This window comes from Bos javanicus, chromosome 5, assembly GCF_032452875.1.
Source record: "Bos javanicus breed banteng chromosome 5, ARS-OSU_banteng_1.0, whole genome shotgun sequence".
In the NCBI taxonomy this organism is placed as follows: Eukaryota; Metazoa; Chordata; class Mammalia; order Artiodactyla; family Bovidae; genus Bos; species Bos javanicus.
The window spans coordinates 105707184-105720108 of NC_083872.1; the positions used below are offsets into that span (position 1 = coordinate 105707184).

The 12925-nt window shown below is 51.1% G+C and overlaps 1 protein-coding gene across 1 annotated transcript; it reads right to left on the minus strand.

Moving 5' to 3' along the window:
- Positions 1 to 406: 406 nt before the first annotated feature.
- On the minus strand, positions 407 to 8779 carry KCNA1 (potassium voltage-gated channel subfamily A member 1). The gene is made up of 2 exons (XM_061418175.1): positions 8182 to 8779; positions 407 to 7800 (listed from the first exon to the last, which is right to left on the minus strand). The coding sequence occupies exon 2, from the start codon at positions 7292 to 7294 to the stop codon at positions 5807 to 5809; it is 1488 nt and encodes a 495-aa protein (XP_061274159.1). The 5' UTR covers positions 7295 to 7800; positions 8182 to 8779; the 3' UTR covers positions 407 to 5806.
- Between the last annotated feature and the right edge of the window lie 4146 nt (positions 8780 to 12925).

The window sequence follows — 12925 nt, forward strand, 5'->3', positions numbered from 1 at the left end:
TCAAAATTCAACTCCAGTGCATTTCCTTGTACAGAAGAGAACAATCCATGAATTTCCAAGAAAATGAAAGTGAAAGTTAGTCACACAGTCATGTCTGACTCTTTGCAATCCCATGGACTGTAGCCTGCCAGGCTCAGCTGTCCATGGGATTCTCCAGGCAAGAGTACTGGAGCGGGTTGCCATTCCCTTCTCCAGGGGATCTTCCCAACATAGGGCTCGAACCCAGGTCTCCTGCATTGCAGGCAAATTCCTTACCAACTGAGCTACTTGGGAAGCCCTCCAAGAAAATGAGGTAACTTCAATTGTTATGTTGGATTTACCATGTTATTTAAAGAGCACCCCACAAGACAGAGTTCCCGAAACCCAGTTACACAGGAAACAAAGAACCAGTCGACACATTCCTTGATAAGATCCTTAAAAATTATCTTTAATTGATGCCAAATATGAACAGATCATAAAGTGACAGAAGCAAGTAAAATTGCATAGATGGATACTATGCGCTTCAATTAGGTTCTCGATTCATAACATTCAGTGTCCTCTACCCGACCTATGAGACAATTAGGGCAGGGGAAACGCACAGTAGGTGAAAATGAGACACGTCGTTAACTCAAGGTGTCCGCAACTAGCGAACGCAAAGAAATGAAATGCGCTTTTTCAAGCTTAAGTGGTTTGTTGTCCTGATGGTGCACTTTAAATTAAGACGACTCCGTTGGGATTTTTAACCTTGGTAAGACTTTAAGATTAGAGGTATGTCGTATAGAGCCCATGCTTTCTACTTACAGCTTCTGATGACACAGTTCTAAGCAGTGCAGGACAGAGAAGAAAGGTGTGTCTGTAGGTTTTAGAAAGGAGACAGCTTTAACCCGGGGGTTATGTTTAATTTTGCTTTCTTTCCTCGCACCATTTCTTCTTCTCTGATTTGGATGCAAAACTTTTCTCTCCTCTTTGAAGTCCCATGTCATAAAAAACTTAACTCCTACTTAGCCCCTATGAAAATCACTGCAACTAGGGCTAATCTCCCTAAAGCTAAGAGTCCTGAGGGCTTCCCTCACATACACCTGGGCTCCCCAAGAAAGCCCAGGGTCCTTTAGCCTGAGCAAAGAGACCGGCACGTGATCCCCAGACTTCTAAACTTGACATCTCTATCCTGAATGAATTCGTACAGTGACCCAAGGTAACGGGAACAGTTGTGGGTAACAACTCAGCTCCTGTTCGCGTCTTTACAAAAAGGATAAGTAACGTACATTCTTCTAAAGTTTACCTGAGTCGTGCTGGACGTAGTCGCGTATACCCTGAAATTCCATGTATAAATACGAGCACTAATACACCACATGGTGGATGCGGGGTCACCTCCGGAGGTGGCCCTTCACTTGGGTTGTGTCAGGTTTAAAAATTTGTGTGTGTCTTCTGAAAATGAACAGAAATATCGAAAGACTTCACCCTTTCTTGGAAAAGTGGAAAGATAAAATGGCTGTTTTGCTGTTGGTGTTCTAACGATTGTGTCCTCTTGATGGTTATCACTCACCAGTCCTCCCCACTCCCAGGAGGAAGCTGTGGCTGGGAAAAAATGGGAATTTTTTTCTCTTTTTGTTCAATCTCATCTGCCAAGCAAGGAACTCAGTTTTCGAAAAGCATGTGTTTTGAGGTCTCCTCTATTAAATGGGAGGGTTAGGAAACCATTCCCACCGGCTCTTCAGAGGTTAACTCATTTGAAAGCTCGGTAACTACACACAAGATGAAGAAGGCCCTCAATGGACTAAGCCAAATTTCTACTTCAAGAAACCTAGTCCTCACTCACCATCCACAGGCATTGTCTTTTATGTCTTCTCAAGTGAGTCCAGACTCCACCAGGGAATCTGACCAAGCACACAATTTCATTTCAGAGAAATGACTACAGTCCATTGGCTGTAGTCCAGAAGAATAATCTGCTATTGGTTGATTTGATTTCGCCAAGCTAACCCACTAACACAGCTCCCAATGAACTGTTTTAACTGATAATTAGAATTCGACTTCTCCAGTGGGTAGTGAGGAAAGGCTGTGGGCACAGACAGGGGCAGGGAAAGAGGAGGTGCAAAAAACACACCTTTCCTGGCTACCCTCTGTCTTTGAATCTGAGGACAGAGAAAACGGATGTCTTTGGTCTCTCTCATTCCGATCACTCGAGTTGAGTTAACCACTTCGGAGGTTCTGGGCTGCCTAACAGCTCCAGGGGTGACCCAACCCTTCCCTGGCTGCCCTATGAAACTAGGGCCTCAATTCACCGGAAGAGCTGAGCTATGGCTATGAGCAGGTCACCAGTCTTCCCCCTTCTGGAGAAAACCAGTATTCAAGACATGAGCCATGAAAGCTCAAGACCTAGGAAGGGGACAAAAAGCTACAAACAAACAAACAAACCAAAAAAAAAAAAAAACCCAATAAGATAAACCTAAGGAAAGAAACTGAAAAGATAGTCATTCCGTAATAGGCAGTTTCGTTAAGTGCACCTTCAGGTCCACAGGAAACATTTCAGCTCATCCCTGTGCAAAGGGGAAGAGCTGGGTCAAACTTTGCATGCTGATGCAACACAGACAAGCCCTGTCCTCCAGTCTTACTCACTTGATTTTGATGAGCTACATACAGATGAAAAAAGCAGCATTCGTTTTCCCCAAACCACCCACACTCCTACCGGCGGCTCCTCTCGTCCCGGGGGGGAGGCAGGTCCCCTGCACGCGCCACTGTTCCCTGTAACACATGCAGAAGGACCCAGCCCATGCAGCGTGTGGCTGTGAGAGGCGTACCCCACAGCCAAAGTGCATCTTTTCAGTCCTGGTCCCATTTTCTCATTTTCTGTCCCATCCCCCACAGTACCGGGCAGATTATTGCTGTTGACAGAGTGTAGCGTTTCAAGTTGGGGGTGGGGGGGGGGTCCTAGACCTCAAAGTCTAAATAAAAAGATCAAGATAAGCCCCGGGAGATGTGGACGAGGTTGGCTTTTTTTTTTTTTTTCCCAGTGGGAGATTTAGAAGCAGGTAAGAGGAAAAGCCAGGATGAGTCAAGTTTCAAGGAAACACCCCGGGGAGGGTGGGTGCCCTATGGTCGGATGCCATGCAGTTCTTGGCCTCCATCTTCCTTGCTGTGTGCCACGTCCATCTGACAGATTCACAGAAGCCACACAGGAGAAGAAAACATCCACATTCTTTTCTTTCAGCGGAGTCAGCAGGCCTGGGTATAACTCCAGTTTCTTGGTTTACTGCCTCACTGCCTGTCCTAGGGTAGGGTGGAGGGGAGGGGTGGAGCCACAGGGAATACGTCTGGAAGCAGCAGCACAGGAATGAAAGGCGTTGGGCAGCAGGCAGCCACATGCTAAGTGCAAAGTGAGGGTCCCCACATCGGGTCATTCAAAAAGCCACGAGTGCCTCCCCGTCGATGGACGGCTGCTGGCCTCCAGAGGCTTGGTGGTGAGGCTCTCTGTCAGCTAAGCACAGGGTCCCCACTGTTCTCAGGATGGCGTGTAGTGGGCAACAGAAGTTAGATGTTCAGCCTGAGAGTTGACCGCCAGGTGGGACTCTCATAGGAGCATCCTTGGGAATAACTGAAGGGGGATGGGCCAGGAGGGAAGGCTGGCAAAAGGTTATTCTGAACCAGGTGTGCCTAGATCCACAGTGATGCCTGCAAAGCTCAGACCATCAGAGACGGCAAAGTGCTGCTGCAGACAGAGGGGAGGATGGAAATACGCCAGGACCACTAGGGTGGACCCGAGGAAGCCTCGCTTGTCCAGAGGGACCCCTGGTGGGAAACAAATTCCCCAGGAGTTTATATTGGCTTCTGGTGGAAAAGAGGAAGAAAACCAGTTTACGGTGCGTGTCCAGTTGGAAGATGGGTCTTGGGCCTCAGTTTCCATCCCACGTCAGGCTGCTAAGGGGACCAAGTCCAGGGGATGGTCAGAGGGCATCTTCGCAGGTCTGTGCTGTTCTGAGGTGCAGGATGGCGTGGCGTCCCCACAACGGGGAGTGAGACAGCCAGGGTGGCAAAAGGAAAAGCAAAATCTCTGTGCCCCCACCGTCCCTCCCTCCCTTTCTGTTACATAACTTCTCAGCTGCGTTAATGGAGGCACTTTCTGCAGTTCGCTGTGGGTACAGGATAAAGGCACTAAGCAACTATTAAATCAATTGGTTGAGTTTCTTCAGGGAGCCTCAGGGGGACGGCCGAAGTCCCTACAGACTTCAAATCAGGACTGCCAAAGGAAATCAGCTCGGCTTTGGGTGCATACAATGGAGAAACGTTTTTGTTTTTTTTTTATTTACATCTCAAGAATGCACCAAAAAACATGCAGTATTGCACCTTTGTTTGTTGGTTTTGCTTGTGTTTGTCTCTAGCTATAAAGAATACTTGTCCTTAGGTGTTGCTATATATACCTTGATCACTTCGTTTTTCAACTGAGCTTCCCATGAAGGGATGGGCATATTGGTCCCCTCTCTGTCTAACTCTGCACAGAAACCTGACATTTCCCTGAGCAAAGGCAGGAAAATTGACTAAGTGCTCCCCACCCCCACCCCCACCCATTATTTCTTTTGGGCCCTTCATCCCACAAACTTATAATTTTTATTATTTTTTTAACGTTTTTACATTAAATGAATCATGCACTAATTAATTCAAGGTACACCTTAATCAAATCAGCCATAATGCTGAATAAGAGAACATGCTTGGAGCTCCGAAAAGTACTGTTCCCGGCTGACTAACATAGGTACTTAAATACAGTACTTTATTGACTAATAAAAAGAGTTAATAAATGAAGGAGTGCACTTTTGGTGAATGCAAATGAAGAAGAATCTATTTGCAGAAGAATCGATTCCTAACTAAGCTTATCCCCTATTGTCTGAGTTAACGTTCTCAGCATGCGGTTATAAAATAAATCAGGATCAGATTCAAACATGCTTACACTTCGCTCCATTTGTGCTCTCTTGCAACAAGGAGGCTAAGGCTTTACGTTCAGTTCTGGAGGCGGGGGTCAGGGTGCGGGACTTGTGAGCAAAGACCCTCTGGGCGTATCTGCAGTTGAGAATCTTAGCAGCACTGCAGACGGATCAACGAATTGCACTCAGTGATCACTGTTTCTTAGAGAAGAGTTTGAATCAGAAGAGAATGGGGGCAGAGGGAAAAATCCCTACAGAACCAGGACCAATATCAGATTTCTAAGGTGCTTGGTGAACCAGTCTTAAGTAATTTTTTTTTTTCACCTTGGAATATGCAGTTCGGTGGATCAAAATAAAAACATCTGTCCGTTGCCCATTTTGGCTGGTGTATCATGTTACATACAATACATCTGATGCTCTGTCTTAAATATGTTGTGCAGTTTGCCAAGATTTCATGTTAGAGTCCCATGCAAATTTTCATTTGATATTTCTAAGCGATCCTCTAATTCTCATTCAGTCACATGAAAGAAAAAAATTAAAGAAGCCAGCAAGAATTAAAAATGGGAAGCACGTGATTCTTATTTTACCTAGACTAGTTCGTGGACTGAGTGATTTTAAACCAGTTTTAGAAAATACACTTTCTTTTCCCATTCTTTTAATAAAATGAAAATAATTTTGTTTTCATGGTTCCTGAAGTCTTCGGGTTTTCCACCCCCAACACGGGCAATGCCCAGTACTGGCAATGCGACAATGCATTGACAGTTCAATGGAACGTCCAAAGCTTACTTAGCAAAGTATCTACACAGAGAGTGACTTTGGTCACTCGGGGTTTGGTTTGATTTGGGTTTTTTTTTTTTTTTTAAGTCTTTCAAGCTGCTAAGTGGGGGCTTTTTAAAGTTTCTTTGCTTGGCTTTTTAAACATCAGTCAGTAGCTTGCTCTTATTAACACAGTTTTGGTTAGCTGTGGTACAATTGCCAGTTCTGATATTGGCCTGTCTAAAGTGGCCTATGCTATTATTCATATCCTCTTCGATCTCCATGTATTCAGATTTGCTGAGAGTGGACGAGCTGCGCCGACTGAGGTCACTGTCAGAGGCTAAGTTAGGGGCGCTAACGTGGAGCAACTGAGCCTGCTCTTCCCCCTCAGTTTCTCGGTGGTAGAAATAGTTGAAATTGGACACAATGACAGGTACGGGCAGGGCAATTGTCAGCACACCAGCGATGGCACACAAGGAGCCCACGATCTTGCCTCCAATTGTCACAGGGTACATGTCACCGTATCCTACGGTGGTCATGGACACCACCGCCCACCAGAAAGCATCAGGGATACTGGAAAAGTGCGACTCAGCTTCTTCCGCCTCGGCAAAGTACACTGCGCTAGAGAACAGTATGACCCCGATGAAGAGGAAAAAGATGAGCAGCCCTAGCTCCCTCATACTAGCCTTGAGGGTCTGGCCCAGGATCTGCAAGCCCTTAGAGTGGCGGGAGAGTTTGAAGATCCTAAATACCCTTACCAACCTGATGACTCTGAGGATGGCCAGCGAGGTGGCCTGCTCACCCTTCTGGTTCCCCTCCTGCTCTGCTATCTCGGTGCCCAGGGTGATGAAATAGGGGATGATGGCCACGATGTCGATGAAGTTCATGATGTTTTTGAAGAAGTCCGTCTTGCTGGGGCAGGCGAAGAAGCGCACCACCAGCTCGAAGGAGAACCAGATGATGCACAGCGTCTCGACGATGAAGAAGGGGTCCGTGAAGATATTGGCGTTGTAGACCACGGTGGTGTTGTCCAGGCGGTGGACGGCTCCCGGGAAGTCCTTCTCGTCCTTCAGCTCGGGCAGCGTCTCCAGGCAGAAGATGACGATGGAGATGAGGATGACCATAACGGAGACGATGGCGATGACCCGCGCGGGCCCCGAGCTCTCCGGGTACTCGAAGAGCAGCCACACCTGGCGCTGGTACTCCTTCTCGGGCAAGGGCCGTTCCTCCTCCTTGATGAAGCCCTCGTCCTCGCGGAACTTCTCCATGGCCTCCTCGCCCAGCTCGTAAAACTTGATCTCCTCGGAGAACATGTCCAGCGGCACGTTGACCGGCCGGCGCAGCCGGCCCCCGGACTGGTAGTAGTAGAGGATGGCGTCGAAGCTGGGCCGGTTGCGGTCGAAGAAGTACTCGTTCCTCAGCGGGTCGAAGTAGCGCATGCGTTTCTTAGGGTTGCCCAGCAGCGTGTTGGGGAACTGCGCCAGAGTCTTGAGCTGCGTCTCGAAGCGCAGCCCGGAGATGTTGATGACCACGCGCTCGCAGCATTCGTGGTCGTCGTGCTCGGCCGGCCGCGGGTAGCTGCTGTCCTGAGGGTGGCCTGGGGCAGCCGAAGCCTCGTCCACATTCTCTCCAGACATCACCGTCATGGTGGAGGTGGTGGGAGGCAGAGATGGTGGCGGGAGGCGGGAGGCGGGGGACCGGGCCGGGGCCGGGAGGGGCGAGGGAGGTGGGATGGGTGGTGGACCCACGCGCCCTCCCCACCGGCGCTCCAGAGGCGGGGCTTCCGAGCCGGCAGGTGGAGATTATCAGCCACTTGGCTTCTGGAGACCCGCCCCTCCACCCCGCCTGCTCCTCAATTTGGAATCCCTCTCGCCTGCCGCTCGGGTGCAGCTTTTCCGGGCGGGAAGGGGAGAGTTGGTGTGTCTTCCTGCTCCGAGGTGCCTTAACGCAGCGCCGTCCTAGCGGACCGGGCCATGGCTTCGAGGTGACCCCGGCCTCCCCTCCCCTCCGCGAGCCCTCTTAGGACCCGGTGCGGAGCCGGCTCAGCGGACCCCCTCGCCCGCCACCCCTTCTGCTTCTCCTTGGCTCTTCCCCCCTCCTAGCCCTCTTCGCCTGCCGCCTTCTAAGCTCCCACCGGGGCCATCGATGGACGCTGCAGAAAAATAGAAAGTGATACGGGGCAGAAGATCAGGAAGCGTTCACATGGGACGGACCCACAGACACGGAAGAGCACAGACCTCTAGCTTTTTTTTTTTTCCAGAAAGCACGAGACTTTGGCTAGGGTTGTCACAGACACGCAGACAGACACACGCAGACACCCGAAGTCCAAGTTTGGGGCTCTTCTACCCCACTTTCCCCAATGCAATGCCCGACCGCCAATGTGTTTACAACTCGGTTAAACTAGAGATCGGAAAAGCGCCGAGAGACGCTGCGGGGAGCTCCGGATCCAGGCAGCATCTCCGTACCCCCCGGCTTCCCCCACCCGTCGCCCCGAGCCCCTCTTCTGCAGCCCCGAGCTGGGGAGCCCCCCTACCTGGCCGGCCGACTTGGCGCAGGGGAGGTGCTGAGTCGGCGGAGAGCCCGAGTGGGAATGCGGCAGGTCGGCTTTGCGGTACCCTGGCGCGAGCCGCGGCAGCCGCAGCATCCGAGGGGCGCCGGGGCCAGCGCGCCACCCTCGCCCCTGGTCCTGCTTCCTTCAGTCGGCCAGTTGCTTTACTGGGCAGCTACGGCGGAAATGTCCATTCCCTACCCCCATGCTCACCCGTGGCCGGCAGCTTGGAGACGCCACTCTGTCTCTTGTCTCCCTCTGTGTGTGCGGGGAGTTCCGGAGGCTGCGGAGCGGAAGAGCAAAATGCCACCCTCTCCGGAGCTCTGAAGCGAATGACGATACGGAGCGCTTTCGCCCCCTCCCAGCACCGTGGGAGCCCTTGATTCGATCCCGAAGGAGGCGAGTGAGCTAGGGCCTGGATCTACATGGCTCGCGGGTCTTCCCCTCCGCCTCCAGCACACCCCCGCGCGCGGACCTCGGCGAGGCTACGCGGAGCGCTGGGAGCCGTTCGCAGCTCCGAGTGGGGCAGGGTGCGTGCGGCGCGGGTCCCCTCGGTCCATTTCTGGGCGCTGCTGGATCAGCAGAAACCTGAGAAAGCGACAGGAATGCGGAGCAGCGATTGGCCCACCGGGGCGTGGGCTGGGGAGGGCGGGGGAGGGCGGGAGCGAGGAGGTAGATGGAAAACAGGAGGGGGTGGCTTGGCAGAGGGTAGGGGGTGGCTGTCATTCAGTTCCCACCCTTGCCAGCACTGCTTTTTCCTTCTCCGGCCCCGAAAAGCCGACCACCAGTTCTCCTCCCCTTCTGGTCCACAGCCCCGCACGCGCACATTCCTCGGCCGCGACCTTCCCCGGGAATTTCACATTGGAAATGCTCAGGTCCGACGCAATGCAGACGGTTGTGTTCCTGGCACAACTCCTCGGATGGGCGTGCGTTTGTGCAGCCCCGCGGTGATCCGCGTCTCGCCGCGCTGTCCGGCCCCTCCCGCAGAGGGGCTCTCTGCAGGCCTGGCCCGGCCTGGCCCGGCCCGGCCCCGCCGGCCTCGGGGGAGATGCGGACTTGAGCTCTGCAGTTGGGGAAATCACCCGGGTGTGTTCTCGGTCGCGCTGCTGCGAGGCGGTGGTGCTAAGAGCGTGTCCCTCTTTGACCTACGACAGGAGTTGAAGTTTGCTGGCCATCAGACTATTCTGAAATACCGAGAATGTGACTTGGGGGAAACCAAAGGCTTCGTGGGTTTATGGGCTTGTCTGCCAACTTGGTGCTAATTGGAACGAATCTGAGAAGCGAGTGGCTTGCCCACCTCCCACCCACGTCCGCCTTTCCGAAGCCTCTTTTCCCGACCTTCTCGGGGCCACTTTGCAAGGCTGGCCACTTCTCAGGGAAAGGGTCCGCCCAGAGGCGCTGGAGGGGCGGTGGGGGGGGGAGCGGGAGCCGGGGGCGTGCGCGGGGCGCTAGGAGTGCGGCTACAGCTGAGCCTCCAAAGACGCTTCTGCGCCTGGGCGCCTGCAGCTCGAGAGGAGGCAGCCAGCAGCTCGGGCACTTCAGTTACTGCCGAGTCTCCAAGGAGGATGCGAGCGCCGGGAGTCGCTGCCGATTGGCTCCGCGGCTGCCTAGGGACCACCCGTTCGCACCGCAGCCTCTGCGCTGCCTCCCGCCTACACCACCCACCCCTTTAATCAGAGCCAAAGATTGAGTCCTCCCCGCTCTATTGTGGCTAGTGCGAGAGGCAGGGGCCTCTGCCGGTTTACCCAGGCGGTGCAGCAATCCTGGGGACCCAACTACTTAAGCTCCCCGCCCACCAACTCCAGCTTTCCTTTCAGAGAAAATAAGTATTGTTCTTTTCACTCCCCCGCAGCAGCGTATCCCAGCTTTTCTTTTACAAACAATGAGGTTCTGTTAAACCCCTCCTTTCCAAATTAAGCGCTACCCTTTCCCCCACCTTCCAAACACACACTCCTGTATCCCACTCCTGCAGTTCCTTTCCTTCCCACCTTATTGCTTTATTGAGGAAAAAAAAAAAAAAAAAAAACCCACGAAGCTCTGCATTGAAATATCTGTGGCTCAGACGGTAAAGAATCTGCCTACAGTGTGGGAGACCCTAGTTTGATCCCTGGGTTGGGAAGATCCCCTGGAGAAGGAACTGGCAACCCATTCCAGTATTCTTACCTGGAGAAACCATGGACAGAGGAGCCTGGCGGGCTACAGTCCATGGAGTGGCAAAGAGTTGGACAGGACTGAGCGACTAACACACACACACACCTATTTCAGTTGCTCCTGCTATGGTCGCTAGTGCTGTTACAGCCCTATCTGAGAACAAATACCCTACTCCTAGACCCAATAACCACTCCAGTGTTCTTGCCTGGAGAATCCCAGGGACAGGGGAGCCTGGTGGGCTGCCGTCTATGGGGTCGCACAGAGTCGAACACGACTGAAGCGACTTAGCAGCAGCAGCAGCGGCAGACCCAATAAACATTTTCTGAACATCTCCTAGCAATAAGGGGCTTCCTACCTTGCTCCTGTATCTCCCTTTACCTGTAGACCCCGTGTCTTTTAAAAATTTCTCAGACTGTCATCTCCCCAGCTTCCTGTGTCTCCACTAGCACTGATTCAGCATTGGGAGGTTGACTTACTAGAAGAGATTTACAGACTGGAGGAGATCCCAGATTCCTAAATTCAGGGTTTCATAAGGGGGCACAATAAGATCAGGAAATTTTCAATGTCCCTGGCAGATGTCTTCAGAGCAGGTCTGGACCTCCAAGGAATTGGAAGAAAGTTGCTGAGCTAGGAACTCACTTGATGCAACCTTGCCATCCATAAGGGTTTGAAGATGTTAATTTATTCAACAATTTGCTTAGCTCCAGCTTTGTGTCTTCCCTGGTGGCTCAGACAGTAAAGAATCTACCTGCAATGCGGGAGACCTGGGTTCGATCCCTGGGTAGGGAAGATGCCCTGGAGGCAACCCACTCCAGTATTCTTGCCTGGAGAATCCCCATAGACAGAGGAGCCTGGTGGGCTGCAGTCCATGGAGTCACAAAGAGTAGGACACGACTGAACAATTAAGCACAGCCCAGAACAGCTATGTGTCAGCCAAGTTCTAGCACTGAAGACGTGCGTGGTAATAACTAAGACATGAGGTCCCAGACCTCTCCATGTTCACATAAAGGGAAAAACAAATATCATGTGATATCACTTACATGCAGAATCTAAAATGTGATGGACAGGAAGTTATCTATGAAACAGACACAGACACATGGACACAGAGAACAGACTTGTGGTTGCCATGGGGGAGGAATGGACTAGGAGCTTGGTATTAGCAGACGCAAACTATCACATACAGGATGGATAAACAACAAGGTCCTACTCTATAGCACAGGGAAGTATATTCAATATCCTGTAATAAACCATAATGGAAAAGAATATGAACAACCACATATAGGTATATGTATATATCACCGAATCATTTTGCTGTACACCAGAAACTAACACAACATTGTTATAGTTGCACAACTATACCTCAATCAAATGAATTTTAAAAAGACAAATAAACCCTGTTAGGTAAAAACAAATAATAATAAGAGGATAGAAAGTGACAAATGTAGGTGTGCGTGGATAGGAAGTGTCTCTCTGCAGGGGTAGCATTTGAACAAAGAACTTCAAGAACTGAGAGGGTAGCAAACAGGAAGATGAGAAGGCTGGGTGTGAGAGCCAATGCAAAGATTCCAAGGCAAGGACAAGCACAGCGTATCTGGGAAACAAAAGAGGACCAGAAAGAAATGACCAAGGAAAAGTGTGGGAGAAACTAGGTCAGAAAAGCAGGCAGGGACCTGCTCATGCAGAGCCTCTTAAGCCACTCTAAGAATATTTCATTTTATTTTGAGCACAATGGGAGGTTATCAGAGGACTTGGATCCATGAAGTAACATAATATGATTTGCCTTTTTTTTTTTTTTTGCCGCACTGCACAACTTGTGGGATCTTAGTTCCCTGACCAGCACGTGAACCTGGACCCTTGTTAGTGAAAGAGCAGAATCCCAACCACTACACCACCAGGGAATTCCCTGATTTGCCATTTTTAGAGGTTATTCTGGTGGCTCAGATGGTAAAGAATCTGCCTGCAATGAGGGAGACCCAGGTTCGATCCCTAAGTCAGGAAGATCCCCTGGAGAAGGAAACAGCAACCTACTCCTGTATTCTTGCCTGGGAAATCCCATGGACAGAGGAGCCTGGCGGGCTACAGTCCATGGGATCACAAAAAGTCAGACACGACTGAAAGACTTTCACTTTCAGGAGCAAGGCATAAGGTCGGAGGTTACTGAGTAGCACAAAGGAAGATGGCTTAAACAGGGAAAAGAGTGGTAGGAGTGGGATTACATTTTGAAAACATAGATAGCAGGATTCCGGATATGAAGAAACAGTTCAAGAACATCTTCTAGGTCTGTAACCTTAGCAACCAGGTGGATGGTGATGCCATTTCCTGGAGGAGGAATTGGACAGCACCTGTCCCACCAGGATGTGAACTGCACAAAGTCTGGGACCTGGGGTGTTTTAGTTATGACTGCCTTGGGCCATGGAGGCTTTTCCTCAGAGTCTCCCTGCCTTACCATTCTTCCTTCCCTGTGGCCACTTGCCCTGCCTCAGCTGCTGCTGGGTCAGCCAGGTCTGTCCCGGCAGCAGAATTCCGCCCAGTGAAGTTGACCACACAACAATGCATGGAATCTGGAGTGCTAAAGATG